Source organism: Lutra lutra, chromosome 8 (genome assembly GCF_902655055.1).
Source record: "Lutra lutra chromosome 8, mLutLut1.2, whole genome shotgun sequence".
In the NCBI taxonomy this organism is placed as follows: domain Eukaryota; kingdom Metazoa; phylum Chordata; class Mammalia; order Carnivora; family Mustelidae; genus Lutra; species Lutra lutra.
Genome location: NC_062285.1, coordinates 55,125,584 through 55,148,126, shown reverse-complemented (window position 1 = coordinate 55,148,126; position 22,543 = coordinate 55,125,584). Strand labels below are relative to the sequence as shown.

General features: G+C 48.9%; 1 protein-coding gene across 1 annotated transcript; it reads right to left on the bottom strand.

The window, feature by feature from the left end:
- Positions 1–1,783: 1,783 nt before the first annotated feature.
- CALCOCO1 (calcium binding and coiled-coil domain 1) lies at positions 1,784–18,696 on the bottom strand. The gene is given in 17 exon segments (XM_047742030.1): positions 1,784–2,887; positions 3,854–3,960; positions 4,399–4,428; positions 4,430–4,599; positions 4,823–4,931; positions 5,316–5,411; positions 5,904–6,029; positions 6,497–6,751; positions 6,956–7,111; positions 9,299–9,389; positions 11,718–11,866; positions 12,242–12,400; positions 14,634–14,824; positions 15,612–15,714; positions 16,260–16,306; positions 16,309–16,440; positions 18,595–18,696. Coding segments are annotated over 16 exon segments (2,076 nt in total). The 5' UTR covers positions 16,415–16,440; positions 18,595–18,696; the 3' UTR covers positions 1,784–2,706.
- Between the last annotated feature and the right edge of the window lie 3,847 nt (positions 18,697–22,543).

The window sequence follows — 22,543 nt, the reverse complement described above, 5'->3', positions numbered from 1 at the left end:
TGTCAGGGGCTATGTGCTAGATCCTGGGGTAGGCAGATTATGAGTGAGGATGAGAAATGGCTCTAAACTTCCCAGCCTGAAGGTGTAGAGAGCACACAGGAAGACACACGAAGGACAGAAAAAGGAGCAGCTGGGGACTCTAGATATCCAGGTGAAGGGGTCTGATGAGGACCTGGGGGACTTCGTGGAGGAGCAGACCGTACAGTGGGTTGGGGAAGGTGAGGCAAAACTGGGTTGGGGAGAATGGATGGTGAGAATGACCCCTGTGATGTTCTGCAGGTGGGAAAGAATACCTATGCTGCATCTCATGCAAGCACTATGAGCCAGGCAGCCTGTGTCAATGGCCTAGTGTGGCTATCCATGTGGCTCCAGGGCGGGGGAGCAGTCTAAGTGGCATGGCAGGGGCTGTGGGATGGGAGCAGGGGCTCTGGGTCCCTGTTTCTGTCTCCCTTCTCCCCCTTTTGCACTAGGTGGGGCACCCTTCTGGAAGCCAAGATGTCTGGGTTCCAGATTCTTCCCTCCCCAGCCATCCCCAGACATAAATCACAAGTGATTTCATTAAATGCACCTCCTGCTGGGGATGTTGGCTCATAATTCCTCTCTGATTAACCCCCACTACCCCGGCAAGTTTATAGGCCAAGCGAGGGAGGGGGTAAGGGGGAGGGAAAAAGGAGGGATGGGGGGAATCCCAGGCGGGTGATGGATGCCTCTGTCAGCCCAGCTCGTATTTATTAATAGTCTTAATACGGGAAGCAATAAAGGAAGAGAGGGATTCTATTAATTAAATCATTGTTATAATTAACTTTCATTAAAGGAGGATCAATAAAGAGGAGTTGAGATGGAGAGAGGAGAGATCCATTATCTCTAATTTCCTTGGAAGGGATTCAGGGAATGAGATGGGGTTGCTAGGAGACAGCGACGGGAGGGAAGAAGGAAGGATGGAAGATGTCATCCAGGTGGGGCTGGGAGGAGGGTGGATTGGGGGGATTTCAGGTGGGTGGAGAGAGAGAGATCAGTGCAGGTTGCCAGCTCAGAGGCCCCAAAGTAAAAGGAGGGTGGCTACTAAGGGAGCTTCTGGGATGGGGAACAAGGGGGCTGTAGGCAGGGCCGGTGCTGGGTGTTGCTGAGAGTCTCGGTGAGTGCACAGGTCCTTAATAAATGCTTTACGATGCTGTGTGTACGTCTAGCCTGTGAAGCTGGTTAGAGTGGATGGATATGTTTTTGTGACTGTGGAGTCAGAGTGTGCATACGTGCACATGAGGACGACAGCAGAGGGAGAAAAGGAGGCAGAGATGGAAGGAATATCAAATAGGCTGTAGAAGTATGCAGTTTAGGGTATTTTTTACTAAGTGGTTCCTCAAGGAGGGGTGAACTCCTGATGGGAGTAATGCCTGTCTCTGGCCCATGGTACAGGGACGGCTGCTATGGAGGGTGAAGGTCTGAGCAGGGGAAACTTCTGCCTTCTGAGACATGCACCTGGGCCTACAACTCTGGGTTCCACCCCGCCCCACTCCATGACGGAAATCCTGAGCAGGGCCCATGTCAACCCATCAGTCTGCTCCCGCCACCCTCTGGCCACTGCAGTCTTCTCCAAGCCAGACCCCAGCCCCCCAACCTGAGACAAAAACCCCTCTCCTCCTCGGCCTATCAGGAGGCACAATGTGGAAATGCTGCCAGGTTCTGTCTCCCATAAGGCAGCAGGGAGTCCCCTCCCTCCCTTCCCCTTCCCCCTCAGTATGGTCCAGGAGCCAGGTATTTGGGCCTTCATTGCTCTAGTCACACCTCATGATAAGAACACATTTTATTAGAATCGTTATACATATCATATAAATATATTTGTCCAAACTACAGATCGAGGGAGGGATAATAAGGGAAAGCTCTTATTGCTGTGGGGGAACCTGGAGAGGGAGGAAGGGGTGAGAAATGGGGACACCTGGGATGCTTTGCTCCCCCCATCCCTCACAGAAGGCACAAATGCATTATTTCTTTCCATGTGAGGACACTGGGGGAGGGATGGCAGAGAGGGGCAGAAGCTAGAGTACAGAAAACCTCAAAAATACAAAAGAAACCTCCAAACTTCATACCTAATGGTGTGGGAAAGGCTGGGGTGGGGTGCAGGCCATGGGGCTGGGATGGGGGGTACAGAAAGAACCACTGAAACTCAGAACTGAGACCCGAAGAGGCCATGATGCCCATGCCGCCACCGCCTCCATGCAGGACCCTGAGAAAACTCAGGTAAACCGGCACAGACCCCGACTAAAAGTGGGTGGGGTGCCCCAGGAATTGGCTTTGGGGCAGCAGTGTGTGTGTGTGTGTGTGTGTGTGTGTGTGTGTGTGTGTGTGTGATGGGGTGGTGGCAGTGGGGTGGTGGCTCGTGTCAGTGACAGAGCAACCAGGGCTAGGAGGGGGTGATTCTAGTCCCCCTGGGGATGCTCTCCTCCATCCTGGTTCCTCCCAAACCACTTTCAGGGGGTGAAGTCAGTCACCGCTTCCAAGGAGGGCCTCTGCCTGGACAGAAGAGCCCCAGGCAGGACAGGATGAAGGCAAGAGGTTAGGATGAACACGGTTCAGAGAATGGTTCTTGGGGAACAGAGTATCATGGAGCCCCGCATATCAGGAAAGATATGAGACCTAAGTGTATGTCTGTATGTGAGTGTGTGTCTGTGTGTAAGTGTATCTGGGCATGTCCTGGGGTGGGGGGTGAGCTCACTCAAAGGTAAAGGGGTCCTGGGTGCTGAAAAAGAAGTGTCCATCCATGTGGTCCTCCAGTGCATCCTTATCGTTCTCAGCCGGGAACCGCTCCTTACAAATGGGGCACTCCTTCCACGGCGGCGGGGTGGCAGGGCCCCCAGTGCTGGCCTCTGACAAGGGACCCACTGCAAAGCCACTGCAGGAGACAGAGGGAAAGGAGAGGGTCAGTGCGGTCCAATGTCCTCCTGCCTTGTGGACCTCGGGGAGAGGGACCCATGCCCCTGGGCTCCCACGTCTCCTGGTTCCTCAGGCAGCTACCTGGGGGCTCTCTCTCCCCCGCTCACCCACAGCATCTTTCTCGCCACACTCCTGGAGCTTGGTTTCCTGGCTCTCCATGTCCTCTCTTCTTTAGACCCTGCTGTGTAGTGTGCGGCCCATCCCCCAACCCCCTGCTCTCCTCCCTCCATCTCCGTCTGCTGCCTAATGAGGCTGAAAATGAGTCTGACATCGTCCTTCATCTTCCTGCTCCAGCTGAGAAGGATGACAGCATCACCCCCTCCCTGCCCTGAGCCCATCTCGCCTCAAGGCAAAGCTGGGGGCTAGATGATAAAATCTCTTTCCCCCTGCCTTCCCCTCTTGACCTGTGAAAGGAAAGGGAAGACCCATGGGGCAATCTGATATCTGAACCCCCGCCCCAGCAGCTGCAACATCCAGAGGGCTTCCCGGGGGAGTCAGGGAAGAGGGACATCTCAGAGCTGGCCAGATGGATTCGTCTTCTCTCTCACCCCATCCCTGGGGGCATCGGCCACCTCCCTTCCTCCCCAGACATAGCCTAGGTACCTACCTGGTGGCTGGGGAGGGGGAAGGGGCAGGAGAGAGGGGATGCAGGGCAATTTGGGCTCCACAGAAGATGGTGCTAGAACAACACAGAAGCCAGTTAAAGGCAGGGCCCGAGTGCACATGTGCATTGGTAAGATGGGGGCAGGAATGGCCTGAAGGCACCTGGGATTTGGAGTGGCAGTGACTTTGTGTCAACCATACCTTTTCCTGGCTGGAGCCAAGAAGAGGGAGCTTGGGTGAAGGGCATGGGGACTATTCACCCGGATGCCCTTTCCACTGGCATCCTCCCACCTCCCTCCTGGTCTCCCCATCTTGCACTCACCTGGCCATGTCATAGAAGGCACTGCCCAGCTCAGGAAGCAGCAGATTGGCCTCCTCACCCCCACTCTGAACAGCTGCCATGAGGACTGACTTCTCATCTTCGGCCTCCTGGGCACCAAAGAGATAGGATTGGGTTTTGGGGGTAGTGAGGGTCCCAAGACAGGGGAGCAGCCCATTGGAGCAGGTGAGAGAAGAGCAGTCTAGGCCCAGACAAGTGGACAGTGGGATGCAGTAGGAGTGAGGCAGGACAGGAGTTCTGATGGGGGCCGGCGGGTAAGAAGCAAAGTGGGGAGCAGGAGCGGGCAGCAGTAAGGCTATTGGGTTGGATTGGGTTTTGGGGTGTTGTTCATTGGATGGCCTTGAAGAGAGCCTGGGCCTGCCTCCTCTCCCTCAGGGTAAAAAGAGAGCCCTGTGAAGCTAAGACTTGCTGCTCCAGAGGCTAGGCCACTTGGGTATGACCCTCCCTCCCTCTCCCCCGCTCCCCCTGTGCCCCCCCCCCCCCCCTCCCCCTGTGCCCCTGGCTCTGTTTCCCCCCGCACTGCTCACCGAGTCAGAGCTGCTGTCCTCAGCTGGCCCCTGAGAGGTGGGGGGCAATGGGAGCCGGCTGGCTGATGACAACCAGTGGAGAAGCCTCCTGTGGCCCAGCAGGAGAGGAGCCTGAGTCTCCGCGCTCACACAGGCCATAGGGAGGGAGCCTCATGTCTTCCGGGGACTCATCCTCTGAGTCTGTCAGAGCTGCTGGACAACCTGTCGGTGAGGAGAGGGCACAGAAGGATGTGCTGTTAGAGGCTGGCTGGGCTGTCTCCTCTGGACGAGGGATAAGGTTAAACTAGACAGGGGCCAGTGTCTGGGAAGGAAAAGGGTAAGACACAGAAGGTGGAGGCAGCTCCCAGAGGGGCCACACGCAGCTCTCCCCAGCAGGGAAATGGGGTGAGGGGAAGTGATGTCACAAGACTAGGGGTGTACAGACTCAGCCCTGCGGCCGCCTCCTCATCCTCTGTGGCAGCGCCCTCACTCCACTTCTCGTCTGCCACCTTCTCCAGGCGGGCCTCCAGCTTTCTCATGTACTCCAGCAGCTCCTGGCGTTGGGGGTGGAGAGGTGGGAGAGGCTGGGAGGGTGCCCACCCTGCTACCCTGCGGAACCCACCTCCCTGGGCACCAAGAGGAACTCTGAGCTTCTCAGGATGAGATGCCTTCCCTACAGTGGGGGCACCTCAAAGTAGAGCCTCACTCCCCCCTCTCCCAGGAGCCCTTCTTTACCCCCTGCATCTCTCCCTCCCCATTGGCAGTCCTCTCCTATCCTGTCAAATCGGCCAATGAGAGGAGGCATGGTCCCATTTTTCGCATCTGGGCTCTCTCAGAGATAACAGCTTCTAAGCCAAGAGATGGCAGGAAGATATGAAGTTCCCAGCCCTCAAGTCCTCAATTCTGGCATCCAGGGAGCTTGAGTCATGGGTATGCACCTGCTTCTCCTCCTGCAACTGTTCCTTTTCCTTCTGGAGCACACGCAGGGCTGACCGCAGCTCTGTCAGTTCCCGCTTGCTCTCTGACAGCTGCACCTGAGGGAGTGGGGAGCCTAGAATGTGCCTCCAGGAAGCCAGGCTCTGCGACCTGGACCCACCAACCTAGAACCATGTCTCTCTGTGCCTCTGTCCTTCTCTTGCCCCAACTCACACAGGGGAAGTCCCGACATGCTTCTTCCATGACTCCTGTCTTGATCACAGGAGGCAATCGCCTGAGTCCCAGACTCTGCCTCTGGAGTGTGGGCCTGGGTGAGCGCCTCGGGGTTGGGGTGCAGAGGCCCTGGTCATGGCAGGGCACTCTATAATTCTCCTAAGTCACCCCTGAGAGGCTCAGGATATATATCTTGAGAACAGAAGGGGACATTGTACCTTTCAAACCAACAAGCCATGGGACAAGTGCAAGGAAGAGGCCACTCAACATGGAAGTGAGCAGCCAGGACTTCTGAGCCCACATCCAAGACAGCAAGAAGGGGCACTACGGCCTCAGGAGGCCACAGGACTGGACTCATGGGTGGCTGCACGCCTCACCAGGCTAGAATCCTTTTCCCGGGCCAGTTCAGTCTTGAACACTTGGTTCTGGGTCTTCTCCTCCTGAACCGCCTTTTCCAGTCGCAGTATCTCTGCACTCAGCTTCAGGATCTTGTCTTTCTCCACCTGTGACGTGGCCGAAAAGGAACATGGGAGGGGAAAGGTGAAGGAAAACAGACACCACTGGCAATAGCTCCATCCCTCACTGTGTCCCTTCTTTTATCTAAATGAGTATTTTGGGAGCAATTTCTCCCCTTCTTGGCTTTCCCATTCCCTATACTTCTCAGTGAAGGAAGGGACATGCCAGAAGGTGCCTTGCTAATCAGGAATGGGCATTACTGATGGGGCCCGGTTCCTGGGGCAGTAAATGTTTCTGAATCAAGATGGTAACCAAGGAAGGTTCTACAAGGTACTGGGGGCACTCTGCTTAGGGATGGGTGGTCCCTGGACAGTGAACTAACTGCACCTCCTTTGGAGCCCCTCCCCATCCCTGAGTTCTTTAAGATCCTCATCCCTCTGTCCTTTGAGGGGCTCTGGCCCCATGGAGGTGGGGGCAGTGGCTGTGAGCTTGCCAGGTCCCCCCATCCCTCTACCTCTACACTCTGCAGCAGCCCTGCCCGCTCCTTGCTCCACTGGCTTTTTTCCTCCTTCAGGTGCAGGCTGAGCTCAGCCAGCCTGCCGTTGACTCCGGCCACTTCCAGGCGACTGCGGTGGAGCTCAGCCATTGTGCGGTCCCTGGCTCCCGCTGCGCTGGCCAGCTCCTCCCCGAGAAGGGCAGCTTTCTGCTGGCTTGAGGCTGCGAGCTCCTGGGCTCCTCGAAGCTGCTCCCTCAGGGGCTCCAGCTCGGCCTCAGCAGATAAGAGAACATGGAGTTAGGGTTCCCAATGAGTCCCTCATGAACCACAGAGGTAACCAGGCTCCCTGCTACCCACCACTGCCTCTGGGCTCAAGATTTGCACTGCTCCATCTCCAGTCCTGTCTTTTCCCCAGACTTTTCTATAGTGAGCCCTTGGAACTTTCTCTACTTCCTGTTGCCTGACGGCTTCACTCACCACACGCTGCTGGGCCTGGCCTAGGGTATCCTTCATTTGGGCCACCTTATCCTTCAGTCGCTGGGCCTGAGCACCCTGTTCCTCCTGCCGGCCCTTTGCTTCCTGTAGCTCCAAATTTAAGCGATGGTTTTCTTCTTGTGCCATTTGGAGCTCAGCCTGATGGAGGTGGTGAATAGGTAAGGAAAGGGGTGTTATGTATTTGGGGTGGCTGGGGGGTGAACCACTGCAATGAGAGAGGTCAAGGTTCTGCTTTCCAGGTTTAACACAAACCCAAGTATTCAGCTCTTGTCAGCCCTTCCCAGCCCTTCTCAGCTGGCTGAGGGTCTCAGCTCAAAGCCACTCAGTCCTGAACATATAGTCTCCAGCTCCCAACATGAGGTACCAGTACACCAGCCTGGGCAGGGTCTTACATGCATCTAGGTATCCCATGCAGCATTTCTGCTTCTCTGCTCTTCCTTTTAGTTATTTATTTTTAAAAGATTTTTATTTATTTATTTCAGAGAAAGAAAGCAGGGACAGGGAGAAGCAGACTCCCTACTGCGCAGGGAGCCCAATGTGGGACTCTATCCCAAGACCCTGGGACCACAACCTGAGCCGAAGGCAGACTCTCACCTGACTGAGCCACCCGGGCGCCCATCTGCTCTTCCTTTTAGATCAAAACTCAGTCTGGATGTACCATAAGACCCTCAAACTCAGCACATTCTACCTCCCACTCTACTCCTTTCCGCTCTTAGTTCCACCCATGGTACTATTTCTCAGGTCACTCAGGCTGGATCTGTCGGTGCTATGCCTGCTTGGCTCTGTTCTTTCCTTAGCGACCCATGGAAAAGCCTTCGGAGTCTCCATGCTCCATCTTGTTCACAGCCATTTTCTCTTTTCTGCTATCGCTGCAACCATGTCAGCTCAGGCCCTGGCCATTTCCTACTTGGATTATTGAATAATCCCATAAGTAGTTCATCTCCCATAAGGAAATCACATGAATCTTCTTTTAAAGTACTGTTTTTAAAGTACGTGTCACCCCCCCGCCCCCGAAAATCACTGATGCCACTCACTGCTTACAGAATAAAGACTAAACTCAAAGTCCTCTCCAATCTGACCTAGGCCTTACCTCAAACTCTTCACCCACACATTCAATTGCCTGAGTGTTCTGGGTGCTCAGCCTTTGTTCGCATATTTCTCTGTTTCCAAAATGGCCTCCCTCTCATCTCGTCTACTCAAATTCTCCCTACTCCTCACTGCTGAGCAAATGGTTTTCAAATATCCTTCCACAGAAGCCTAGGGCTTGGAGGAAGCCATTTAGAGGTTCTGCAAATATGTGATCCGAGCTTCTTCTAAATTATTAAAAAAAAAACAAACCCAAAAAACCCAACACACAGACTCATAAGTTAATACAACAGTCTCAGTCCACTGCCATATGCTTCTAGGTTGATTAATTTTTGTGCAAACCTCAGAATGAAGTTTCTGTTGAACTGAAAAGCACACTGAGATGGCTAGGTGGACAGTCAAACAATGGCTGTCCTGGCACCTCCTTGTGTGTGAGACTCAAAGTGTCCTCTGTGAGACTCAAAGTGTCCTCGGTACTGCACAACCCAAACACAATACAGAAATATACTGGCTGCTGAGGCTGACAGAGCGGTTACCTATAACCTCTGATTTCAAGGTCTGGCATCTATCAGAATTACCTTATTGCTTTGTTACCTTCTAAGTCAACACTGTACATCTGAATTTATAAAAATAAATTTATAGTAATAAAATACTGGTTTTATCTATTTAGTGAGGTTCCACATAAGACATAAAACTTTACTGGGGAGGTGGGGCAGAAAGCCAAAAAGGCTGGAAAACACTAGGCCAGTTTATTCCCCGCTTTTGCCTTTTTTTTTTTTTTTTTTAAAGTAAGCTCTATGCTCAGAGTGGGGCTTGGACTCAGGACCCTGAGATCAAGAGTCATATGTTCTGCTGACTGAGCCAGCCAAGAACCCCTATGCCCCCCTTTTCAGGTTTTTTTTTTTTTTTTTAAGGATTTTATTTATTTATTTGAGAGAAAGAGAGTGAGGGAGAGAGAACATCAGCAGAGTGAGGGGCAGACTCCCCGCTCGGCAGGGAGCCTGACATGGGGCCACCCAGGGCCATCCCGCCACAACACTTTATCATTCTTCCCTGGTGATGCTTAACATATCTCACTTTGACTAAACTTATTTGGGTGTACATTTTATGCTTCCTAGGAGAGTGAATACAATGTTCTCTTAACATTTTTATCCGCTCTGGTGCTTAGCACTCAGACAGGACTTAATTAGTAAACACTGCAGAGACACTTCAGAAGGCGAACCGACTCTGAGCCCTTACCTCGCTTTGCTCCTTGTCTGCCTGCGCTTCTTTCAGTTGCCTGAGGAGCTTCTCTTGTTCCCGAGTCAGGACTTTCACTGTGTCCCTCACCCTGTGTGTGTGGGGAGATGGAACGTCAGATGACCGACTGGTCACCAGAGAAGCAATGAGGGGCTCAGACTTCTGTCTTGAGCTCTTCTACTGGTGCTCCTCTAGGCTCAGACCTCCACTTGTCTTTAGGATGTGCAAATCCCCAGACCAAGGTGATCATGTTGTAAGCCCCGAGTATCCAAGATTCCTGGTACTAGAGCATAATCTAGAAAAAAGTTTTTCTTTTCTCTTTATGTATCACTTTAAGGAAAGTTCTGTGGATGGGTTCCTAGTTGTTTTCGTTCCATCAAGAGACCAGAACCCAGTCTTTTTTTTTTTTTTTTTTTTTTTCTTTTTCTATAAGGAAGAAAGAAAAGAAAAGAACAGAACCCAGTCTTTTTTAGGCAAGGAACAGCTGTGATTGATTATAAACTTTGGACCTAGATCAGAAGTTGGCAGCCTTTTCTGTAAAGGGCCTGACAGTAAATACTTCAGGCTCTGCAGGCCGGGAGGATTCTGTGGCAACTACTCAACTGTGCCACTGTAGTGTAAAAGCAGCACCAGACCACATGTACATGAATGGCATGGCTGTCCCAATAAAACTTTATTTATGAACACTGAAATCTGAATTTCCTATCTTCCTTTTCATATCTTTTTTTTTTTTAAACCATTAATCAATTGTCAAAACCATTCTTACCTCAAGGGTTGTACAAAAACAGGTGGCAAGTCCACATTTGGCACATGGGCCATTGGTGACTGACCCCTGGTCTAGACAGTCCCTAATCTCTTCCAGATGCTCAGTCTGATCCCTGCTTTTCTAGTCCATGATTTAGAACCTAGACATTAAGTAGCTCTCTAGGGCAAGACGAACATACTCTGCACTGGAGAAGCCTCAGGGAGTAACTCACGTTTTACTCTGGGCCTTGGATAATATGCTTCTTTCCTTTAAGGAGTTTAAAAAATAGATATAAGATGTACCAGTTCTGAATGAAAGAGGCTTAATTGTGTGATTTTATGAAAGAAAGAACTAGGGTGTTTCTCCTGGTGAAAATCTGAAGCACAGGCATGGCAAGTGTTCAATATTTGTGCTATCCGGTGGAAATAACAGCTGTCTGGTAGAAGAAGGAAATTCATTCTGTGCGGCTCCAGAGGTCTAAACCAGGACCAAGGGAGGAAAGTAAGAGGAAGGAGTTATAGAAGGGAAAGTGTGGTTCAATCCAAGAGATAAAAAATTGACAGTTGTCTGATACTGAAAGAGGCTGCCTTCTGAAGTAGCCACCCTCTTAAATACCCTATATTCCTCCCAGTGCTAACATTCTATGACTCATGCCTTTTTTCAGGAGATTCTGTAATGTTCCTGGATCATCAGTTTGAACATTTCCTAACAGTGAGAACGGAATCTAGTCTTTTTCTTTTTTTGAATTTATTTTCATTTTCTATTATTTTTTAAATAATAGTTTTTTCTTTCTTTCTTTTTTTTTTTTTAAGATTTTATTTATTTATTTGACAGACAAAGATCACAAGTAGGCAGAGAGAGAGAGAGAGAGAGAGGAGGAGGCAGGTTTCTCACTGAACAGAGAGCCCGATGTGGGGCTCGATCCCAGGACCCTGGGATCATGACCCGAGCTGAAGGCAGAGGCTTTAACCCACTGGGCCACCCAGGCACCCCTCTTTCTTTATATTTTAAAAAATATATTTATTTATTTACTGAGAGAAACAGTGCTTTTGTGTGTGCACGCTCACTGGAGCAGGGCAGAGGGGAAGGGGGGAGGGGCAGAGGGAGAATCTCAAGTAGACTCTGGGCTTGGCGTGGAGCCTGATACTGGCTTCGATCTCACAACTCTGAGATCATGACCTGAGCCAAAACCGAAAAGCTGGATGCTTAAGCAACGGAGCCACCCAGGTGCTCGCTCTTCTTTTTTAAAAGATTTTTAAGTAATCTCTATGCCCAACGAGGGGCTCAAACTCACAACCCTCAGATCAACAGTCACCCACTCCACTGACTGAGCCAGCCAGGCGCCCCTCTAATCTTTGCTGTGGTAAAATCTGACATCCATCCTCTCTTATCTCGTGTTGACTGTTCTATCCATTCTCTTTTTCCAAGTCCTCCGCTCCTCGCTCCTGCTTAGCCTTTGCTGTACCATAAATAATAACTACGATGACTTCTGAAGGTGAGGAATACAGAATAGGATCAGGAAAGATGGAAGAGAGCTTGGCAGGAAAATATTTCCTCTGTAAGTGGGATAACCACATGGCACAGCAGGTTCGCCTGCTGCCTGAAACGAGAGGCTGGAGTTTGGGGGTGACAGGAAATGAAAGGAAGTAACGGGGGCAGAGGAGGTCCTCTCACCTGTCCAGCTCCACCTCCTTTGTCAGCACTTTCTCACTGATGGCCTGGATGTCATCTTCCAGCTCCAGGATGCGCGCCACATGGTCTCCCTGTTGCCGACTCAGGATGTCCCTCTCTTCTATGAGCTCCCCGTGGGACCGGGAAAGCCCCTGGAATTAAGGTTACCTCAGAAAGATGAAGTTGAGACTCACCTCTCAAAGAACAGAACAAGGCCTTAGGAGGAGCATACCAGAATTTGACTGTTCTCACCCCTCTACCCTGTCACCTTCCTTGAGAAAGAAACTGCAAGGGAACATTCCCTTGCTGGTGAACATGGCCACCTCCACCCTCCCTCACTACTACCGTGAGCAAAGAATCTTATTACATTATGTTTGCGATGTGTCTCCTGTCACTTCAAGCTTAATCCCACTTATTATTCCCTAAAGCTAATTTTTGATGCCAGAACCATCTAAAAAGTCCACTAGTATCTCTCCTTTTCCACCTTCACTGGGTTAGGCCCCGCCCTCACCTGGCCCAACTCCCACCTTGTACTGCTCCATCAGCTCGGCGTGCTCCTGCCTGGCAGTTGCCAGAGCAGTCTCGAGATCCTGGACTTGATTCCTCAGCTCTGTCACCTGTCCCTCCAGCTGCAGCTTCAGCTGCATCAGGTCATTCCTCTCTTGCTGGCTCTCGTCCAACTGGTTCTACAGGGGGTAGGATGAAGAGGGGGGCTGTGCTTGTGATGTTCCCGTCCCTATCACTCTGCAGATGCATTCGGGGCTGGGAAATTATATCAGTACAGCTATAAAGAGGTGAGTAAGGGGAGCCTTGGGGTGTTACTGAAGCCTGCCCACCACCAGACACACCAGCTCCCGACACCTTGGAAGAAGTCTCTCTTAATCCATGCAGACAAAAGGGATGGCTCCCTGAATTTTACCTTATCTATTCTGGAACCTGACAGATATAGGTTTACGATTTCTACTAGCTATGTCACTTTGAATGGGTTACTTACCTTCTCTATGTCTTTGTCCTCATTTGTAAAGTGATCTCTTAGTATATATTGTTGAAAAGTAATTGTAATGAGAATAACAAATGTAATAACAGAACATGGAAGACATCCAGATGGCCAAAAGACACATGCTCAACATCACTCAACATCAGGGAAATGCAAATCAAAACTGTAACGAGATAGCACCTCACACCTGTCAGAATGGCTAAAATAAAAAACACAAGAAACAAGAAGTGTTGGCGAAGATGTGGACAAAAAGGAACTCTCTTCATTGTTGGTGGGAGTGCAGGCTGATGCAGCCACTGTGGAAAATGGTATGGAGGTTCCTCAAGAAGTTAAAAATAGAACTACTCTATGATGTAGTAATCGCACTCCTAAGTATTTACCCAAAAAGTATGAAAACACTAATTCAAAGGGAAACGTGCACCCTTAAGTTTATAGCAGCATTATTTACAAGAGCCAAACTATGGAAGCAGCCCAAGAGTCCAGTGAATACTGAATGGATAAAGAAAACGTGGTGTACACAACACACACACACACACACACACACACACACACACACACACACACACACACTACTTTTATTTGGCCATAAGAAAGACTGAGGTCTTGCCATCTGCAATGACATGGATGGAGTTACAGAGTATTATGCCAAAAGAAATAAGTCAGTCAGAGAAAGACAAATACCGTATGATTTCACTCATATGTGGAATTTATGAAACAAAACAAATGAGCATGGGGGAAAAAAGAGAGAGAGAGAGAGAGAGGGAAACAAACCAAGAAAGAGACTCTTAACTACAGAGAACAAACTGCTGGTTATGAGAGGGGAGGTGGGTGGGGGTGGGTGAAACAGGTGATGGGGACTATCATCATGAGCACTGAGTAATGGAAGGAACTGCTGAATCACTGTATTGTACACCTGAAACTAACATAACACTGTATGGTAACTACGCTGGAATTAGAATAAAAAAACAACAAAACAGATTATGGGGTAGGAGCGCACACATGTCTGACTTATGTAAGATACAAACATCTTCTTCCTATTCTTGTGTTGATTCTCTGTGTTTAGAGGGTTCTAGAAGGCAAGAATTTACTTCCATCACAGACAAATTACTCATTCTCACCTCCTGAGAACAGTCAAATCTGTCCTCTTGTCTGGGGAGTGTATGTATTTCCTCCCCAACTGTCCCTGTCCCTTCTCTGCCTTTAGGAAGTCCTTGCCCTCACTCTCTAATTCTTCTCTATTTGGTCTATTTGGTCCAATGGGAAAAGAATACAAGCCACACAAATGGTTTTTAAATTTTCTGGTAGATACTTCAAAAAAGTAACAAGAAACAGGTGAAATTCACCTTAATAATATTTTGTCTAACCCAGTCTACCCAAAATATCATTTCAATATGTAATCAATATAAAAAATTATTGAGATCTTTTACTTTTTAAAATACAATGTCTCCAAAATCCTTTGTGTATTTTACCCACATAGTACATCTCAATTTGGACCCATCACATTTCAAGTGCTCAAGAGCCTCCAATATTATCTAGGACCATCCTATCTGCTCTCATTCCTCACCTGTCCTGGACATAGGTCTCATCCTCTCCTTCCTCCGAACATTCCTTCCCTGGAGTGGCTTCCCTCCACCCTTTATATCATCCTCTAGGGCCTAGAACAGGATGTGGCACTTGGGAGGAATGTTCAAAAAGTACTTATGAAATCTTGAGTGACAGTGGCCTGTGGGTGGCTTGCTTTCCTGCCCTACATGCTTGTGTCTATGTTAGACCGAGACTTTCTTAACAGCAAGATTGTGTAACTCCCAGCAAGGTCTTTGGTTGAGGCCAGAGCCCAGGGGAGGGTTAGGCGAGAAGGGGTCCCTTGCCCTGCTGCCCACCCATTCCCCAGCCTAGGAGCAGCTCTGCCGCACTGTTCTCACCTGCAGCACAGTGGCCTTGGGGACAACCAGCAGGATGTCAGAGCCACCATCGGTCTCCTCCAGGGTCACCAGCTCATCCATGGGCCTTGGCTCTCGGAACTGGAAAGGGGGGCTCTGCCCACACACCCGGCCTTGGCGGTTCACGTATCGGAACTGGTAGAGCTGGGCTCCAGGTTTGGGCAGGTAGCTGGCTGTGGGAAGAGGAATGGACCCAGGACCCGATATGATCCCAGGCCCTCAAGTGTTTGACCCGTCCCCCTTACCCTTGATGTGACTTATCACCCACTGCCCTTGGCTCTAGCCTCTTGTTCCTTGTTCCATATACTGTTCTCTCTCCACCTCCCACAGGGTATTTCCATATCCTGGAATACTCCTGTCCCTCCCTTCTGCCTAGTCCTGTCCTTCCTCTCTTTCCCAAACCTACCTTCCATCACCATCATCATCATGATGCTAGCTACCATTTACTGAGTGCCCACACTGCTGTACCAGGCACTACACTAACCCTTTACCTGTATCACTTTAAACCTTCATATTGTACCTATTAAGCCAGGCACCCCCTTTTATTGTTAAGACAGTAGACAGAGAGATTAAGTAATTTGTCCAGGGCCAAACAGCTCATAAGTATTAGAGTTGAGATACAAAACCAGGTCTTTCAGAATCTAACACCACCTTCTTAATCTTTGATCCCACCTTTCCTTCCCTCTTCCCTACCCCTAGTTCCCTAAGAGGACTTCCTCTTTTTTTCATAGGAGGCAGGATTAGTGGCCCTCTATAGTTCCTTCCATCTCTAAGTCCCTGATTCTATAATAATCCCACAATTCTATGTCTGCTGAGCCCTGCTGGATATAGTTCTTACTTTCTTTATTTGCACTTATTTTTCTTTGTTGTCTGTGCCTAACTTTTGTTTCTGAGCCCAATGTCCTCTACACCTCTATCCCCCTGGCTTCTCCATCTTGGACCTTCCATCTTCCCTCGTACCTTGGAACTGGACACTGGCGTGGACAGGGGAGCCATCAGCCACACTTTCGGGCACCGAAGACCACACAAATGTGTGGTAATCCCGAACACAGGCAGCCTCCACCTGTGAAGAACCATGGTGGGAGAGGGGTAAACCGATGGAACTATAAGCTATGGATGGCAGAAAGGGCTGAGGGATTGACCAGGGATAGGATGCTGTTATAGGGACAGGGACGATGAGAGACAGCCAAAGTGGAGGGACATTTTGTGGCAGAAGAGATGAAGGCTAAGGGGCGCCTGGGTGGTTCAGTCATTAAGTATCTGCCTTTGGCTCAGGTCATGATCCCGGGGTCCTGGGATCGAGTCCCACATTGGGCTCCCTGTTCTGCAGGAAGCCTGCTTCTCCCTCTCCCACTCCCTCTGCTTGTGTTCCCTCTCTTGCTCTCTCTCTCTCTGTCAAATAAATAAAATCTTAAAAAAAGAGAAAGAGAGCAGGGGTAAGATGGGGAGAAGATGAGCTCTGCTTACATAGAAGCCCTCAGTTACCTGTGACATCTTTTCCCTTCTTTTCTACCAGCATGAGGTTGAGAATCCAAGGATTAAGTCACTCCCCTTATTCCAACCAACCCATGGCCCATAAATATGAGCCAAAAGAAGGTTCAGAGATACCTTGAAGATGCCAATCCAGTCGCTGGCACTGGGCACGGTGCCTGGGGAAGGGTATAGTGACATTCCACCTTGGTGTTGGGGATGTAGGTCCGGGCTACATTCAGAAAGTTGACTCCACCTCGGGAAGGTGCCCGGCTTAGTGATGATTCTTCCATCCTGCCCTGAAGATATCTGCCCTCCTCTGAAATAAAGGGTTAATATCCTACAATCTCTCCAATCCAACTCTTCTTCCCCCCAACTCCATTCCCACCCACTCACAGCTCCTGTCACTACACCTGGAGATGAAGGCATATCTCCTTTCCAGCCCCTGAGGGTTAGACAACCCTTTGGAGGTATCATTTTGGTTTCCAGAACATAGGTCTGGCCCTCTGAGTCAGTCCCTATCCTGCCTCACATTGTTCTTTTCCTGAGTCATAGATTCTTCCTAGAGTTAAGATCTCTCTCATTTCTGTTCCCTTTTCACAGCCCCATTGACCAAGTCTCAGTATCCAGGGCTCTGCCTTCTGAGTCCCTCCTTTTCTACCTCTTAACATCCTGAGCATCCCAAATCCTTCAACCTCCACCTCCCCATCCCATCCCCCATATCTTTCAGCTCTTGGATTCAAAATCCAACTGAGGTGTGGGGCCCCTCATTCTGAGTGGGTCTCCTTGCACACTCCAGCTGTACCCAGGACGACTCATGACATCTGAAAACAACTAATCTCTGAGAAAGTAAAGACTAAGTCTTCAGAGCTGGAAAGTGGCTGGGGGGGAATCAACAGCCCAATCCTCAGGCCCCTGAGGTCCCAGTTCTCTCCCCTCTCAGAATTGTCCACCTTCATGAATTAAAAAAAAAAAAGCTTCTGCTCTCATTCAAGCGACAAAGTGAAAGGTAGGATATAGGGAAAGACAGGTTTTTTCTCTCCACTTCATTACTCCAGGAAGTCAAGAATTCTGGAGGCGGCTGCTTCAAGGGTGGAGTGAAACACTCGGCAGGAACGTGGTGGTGTGGGGAGATGGAATGTGGGAGCCTGGAGCCAGGAAAGCCCCACCCCTGGTAGGGGATAGCCTGGAAGGTGGGAAGTAAGGGGCCCTGAGAAGGGGAAATATATATGTGATGCTGAGAGAAGGGAGAGATAATTCAAACAGAACCTAACATTCTTTTCTTCAGCTCTTGCTGGGAGCAGAACTAGAAACCTACTGGGTTGACTATGTTAACCCAGCTGCAGTATTTTCCTATTTTCTTTCTGCCCCCTTTGGCCTCGATTCTAAGTGCCTGGATGGGGAACTGGAGGCATGCTGTAAGATGGGACTGAGAAGAAGAGGTGTTCCAAGTTGGGTGGAACTATGCGTATGGGGGGAGGAACAACAATAATCAACAGAACTCCTCAGCCTAAGGCTGTGAGATGGCCCTCGCTATCGCTGCTCTCCAGCCCAATCATCTTCATTCTATGTCAGCTGCAGAAGATGACATCCAATCAGCCATGGGTACTCATGTGGACACCCCTAAACATCACAACCCCATGTCACGCCGAAGTTGGGCCCAGGACTTTAAAAAACAACAGAAATTCAGTAGAGAAGGAAAGGTGAGCCAGTTCTCCAAAAACAAGCAACTTCTCCCTCCAAAATAAGGACTGGATTCAGGACAAGAAGTATCTTTGGGGTTTGATCTCTGAAAAGCCCCCAGTCAAAATTAGCCTATGTTTTCTCCAAATACAGTTCTTCTGATGTTCTAAGTAAGGATGAGTTGTCTGCAAAGATCTAAGCCTGGGGAACACCAAATATGCCCCACAAAGAAAATCCGTAACAGCTGGAAACATTCACCAGACCCGAAACAAAGCTCTGGGCACTTAAAATGTATGAGTGTAGCTAGATTCAAGTGTTCGAGAGGGAGGCGAGAGTCCCTCCCCGCAACTTTGTAGGGCTCTAGAGTTCCTTAACATTCTACCACTTGGGAGGTTTTTTTCCCCAGCGATTCAGCGTAGTAAAGGCCTTCGGATTGGGGCGGGAGGGTAAGGAGAAAGGGAAGGTTTGCGAGGGTCAAGTCTTGCCTGGGAGAGAATGAGTAAATATTTCAGCTTCTCCCAACTACTTGAAACGTAACAAGCTTTATAGAGAAGGACCGAGGAGAAGGTGAAAACAGTTAGGGGGCACCCTCCTGATCAGGGGCCCCCCTGAGACCCAGAACTCTTAAAACAGTAGGGGTGGCTTCTCCACTACGGAAAGTATTAAAACCCAAAGCTTCCGGCATCTCCCTTCTACAGTTCCCTTAGGTTATCCTTCCACAGACTGGAAAGTGGGATGACCCCCCCCCCCCCCGCATCAGATCGCCCCCAAATTAGGCCAAGTTTCTTACCCCACTCTCGGATCAGCTGTTCCCTTACCTTCCACCAACAACAAAAACAGCAGTCCGACTCCTGGAGGGGAGGGAGAAGAAGGGACGCGAGGCCTTCTGGGGTTTGTGGTTTCTCCGCCCTCTTTTGTCGGAGAGCTGGCTTGGATCTGGGACCACATATCCCAGGAAGCCATGCGTGAGGAGGGCGGAGCAGAGGGTGGCCGTGGCGACTGCCTCACCGCGGCAACTTGGGAGGCGTAGTTCTCACGTCCATGACTATAAACGAGGATGAGTTCACCAAAGGACTTCACGGCCCATGATTCCTCAAAAGGGGGCCGGCTGTATTAGTGGCGACTGCTGGTTTGTAACGTGCGTGGTGGGTGGGATGGCGGGGAGGAGTTAGGGCCCTAACGCCTCCTACGTAAAGCCTTATGGGGGTGATGAGCGCGTTGTGTTATGTCCTGCGGTTTGCTTTCACAACTAGGTTGGGGTAGATAATGTTGTTATGCGCACTTTGCGGATGAAGACATTAAAGCCGAGAATGCTTTAAGGAACCGGTCTAAAAGTATCAAATCTATGCAATGGTAGAACTCCAGTGCTGCACGACCCCCCAGCTACCTACTATTTAGGGACGGGGAACTACTGGTTGTGGTAGCAGTTTCTTCTTTGCTTCGACCTCAGGGACGGCCCCTGTAAAAACTGTGGTGTGCACCACTATGTGTGTGCGGATATATAAATTCTCCCCACCCCTCGAAGGTTTCAGTGCCAGGGGCCTGCCAATACACACCAGGACTGGGCTCTCCTAGAGTGGCCTCTAGGTCTAGGAAGGGGACCATTGCCTGAGGTGGTGGTGGTGATGGGGAGGGGAAGAAAGAATGAGGTTGAAAGGGGAGACTGACATAATTCAATTATGTGAGTTCATAATTCAGGACTCACAAACAAGCCACTTAGACGGGCTGGTTTGCCCAAGCCTTTTAATTGGCTTAAATGAATTAGGATAACAATACATGTTACTACTCTTGTTTTTATTTAGGAGAGGTGAAAGATTCACACACCTCCCACAACCTAAGTCAAGTTAAAGACTTGGGCATCCTCCTGCCTACCCCTTCTTGGACCCTCCAGGAATCTCCAGGGAGTCCGAGGCATTCAAAATGATCTCTCTCCCCATCTCTGTATTAAGGGATTACAGTCTAAGGATTGACTTGCTCTTCCTGGGTGCTTGCTTTAATTCTCTGCTCACTAAGTTAAGAAACCTCTGCTTTTTCCAAGTTTTTTGGTAGTATTTTGCTTTTATTACTGGATAGGGTGCCTGTGCCTGCCCTTGTGTGCCTTTCATCTGAAGATCTCCAAACACTTAACAATAAGTCACTGGGCTTCACAAACATTAAGGGGACATGTCTGTGTCATTAGTCAGGATTTATGAGTTGGGGAATAAGCTGTTGGATGAGGAGCTGGCTCAAGGTCCTGGGTTGGGTTAAGAGTGGGGCCTGTCTCCTTGCTTGGCGGGGAGCCTGCTTCTCCCTCTGCCTCTGCCTGCCATTCTGTCTGCCTGTGCTTGCTCTCTCTCCTCTCTCTGACAAATAAATAAAAAATCTTTAAAAAAAAAAAAGAGTGGGGCCTGTTCAGGGACCCATGTCCCATATATTCTTGGTTTTTGTCTTCCACCCAGAAAAAAAGGCTTGGAAGAAAATTCAGTCTCGGCTGGAGCTAAAAACAAAACAAAACACGAAAACATTTTACATTTTTTGGATGCTTACAATGTGTTTATGCTAAGAATTTTACCATTTGATAAGACAGGTTTATATAGTAGGTCCTATTATTATCCTCATTTTACATATGATAAGGATTGAGGCACAATTAAAGTGACTTACCTGGCATCATCTAACTAGTAAATGGTAGAATCAGGATTCAAGCACAAATAGTCAGTATACCGAGCTTCTACCACGGAAACTGCTGGTATGTGATACCAACTCCCGTTGTTCTAAGAAACAGTGCTTTTAATTAGTTAAGGGACAAATGTTCACTGGGTTTTATGCACAAGGCACAGGTGATGTGAAACAAATTTATTCAACAAATATATGTGTGAGGTACTATGCTAGGTATTCAATAAATTTTGCTGAAAGAATGAATATAAAGGGGCACCTGGGTAGTCTAGTTGGCTAAGCATGGGACTCTTGGTTTCCGCTCAGGTCATGATCTCAGGATCCTAAGATTGAGCCCAACGTTGGACTCCCCGCTCAGCGCCGAGTCTGTTTGAGATTCTCTCCTTCTCCTTCTGCTCTGTCCCTCCCCCCTGTGTGCTCTCTCTCTCTCTCTCAAATAAGTAAATAAAATCTTTAATTTTTTTAAAAAGAAAGAATGAATATAACATATAGATATTTGAAGGATGGATTGGATTTGGATAGTTTGGTAGGACAAGATCTAGGAAGGCAAAGCTTATTCTAGCCTGAAGCAAAGATTCAGAAGTGGGAATTTATAATGTTTACTGGAGCCTAGGAGATCATATAAGAACAGCATATAAAGTTCAGCTTTTAAAAAAAGATTTTATGTATTTATTTTTTTTTTTTTTAGCCTTAATGTTTGTTATTTATTTATTATTTATTTGACAGAGAGATCACAAGTAGACGGAGAGGCAGGCAGAGAGAGAGAGAGAGAGAGGGAAGCAGGCTTCCTGCTGAGCAGAGAGCCCGATGCAGGACTCGATCCCAGGACCCTGAGATCATGACCTGAGCCGAAGGCAGCGGCTTAACCCACTGAGCCACCCAGGCGCCCTTATGTATTTATTTGACAGAGATCACAAGTAGGCAGAGAGGCAGGCAAAGAGAGGAGGAAGCAGGCTCCATGCCGAGCCGAGAACCCGACGCGAGGCTCGATCCCAGGACCCTGGGACCATGACCTGAGCTGAAGGCAGAGGTTTAACCCCCTGAGCCACCCAGGCGCCCCTAGTTCAGCTTTTTTTAAAGAAAACTCAGATTATTGGTCATGACTGCCTGAAATGTGTTGAGAAGGATTCTGAGGAAAGAGTGCTGGGATTAATTAGTAATATCTATCATGTATCCTAGAAGGAAGATGGCAGTTGTAATAGACTGACTTGTTGTTTGATATTATTTACTTTCTCCTTTCCTGCCCATTGCTATGTGACTTGAAGTATTTCCTGCAGATGAAGTATATATGTCTCATTTCATTGACTTTGACCTTGATCATGTTTCATATTTTGGCTGATGGGGTGTGAACAGATGCCATGTTTGCACATGTGAGTTTCCACTTTCTTATTCTTCTCTGCCACTAGAATGGATGTATTCCACGAGAGAAATGCTCCTGCCTAGGTCCTGAAATGAGAAGGCCCATGGAGCAGAGTTGTAGCCTGCCCACAGCATGCATATACATAAGTCAGAAATAAATCTTTGGTGCTGTAAGCCACTGAGATTTTGGGATTGGTTGCTACAGCAACAAAGCTGACCCATAGTCATACCTGTGTAATGGTATCAAGTTTGAAAGATCAAGTTTGAAAGGTAAGTTGAAGCCAGACTGTGGAGAATCTTGAATGCCAGGTGAGGCAGAGACTGCTATGTGTTTATCAGAATCTCTTTCTTTTTCTTGGACACATAGCTGGACCACATTTTTCAGTTTCCTTTTAAGTAGTATGTTTCATTTCCAGGCTTGACCTATGAAGCCTCCCAAGGCAGATTCTTCATTTTGTTTCCTTTGTGGTTTGATGAATATGACCTTAAGCACAGTGACCCTGAAGGCCAAATGTTAAAGATGGTAGGGCCACAGGTTGGAAGGAACCTAGTTCCCTGAATCACCACTTGGGAGAAAACTGCCTGCTATAATCAGTAGCATGCATTTTGGACTTCACTTGACCAATAAATCAATTTCTATTCATTACAGCACTAAAATTTTGGGCTTTATGTTTTATAGTTATATAAAACACTATGAAATAGGAGCGCCTGGGTGGCTCAGTGGGTTA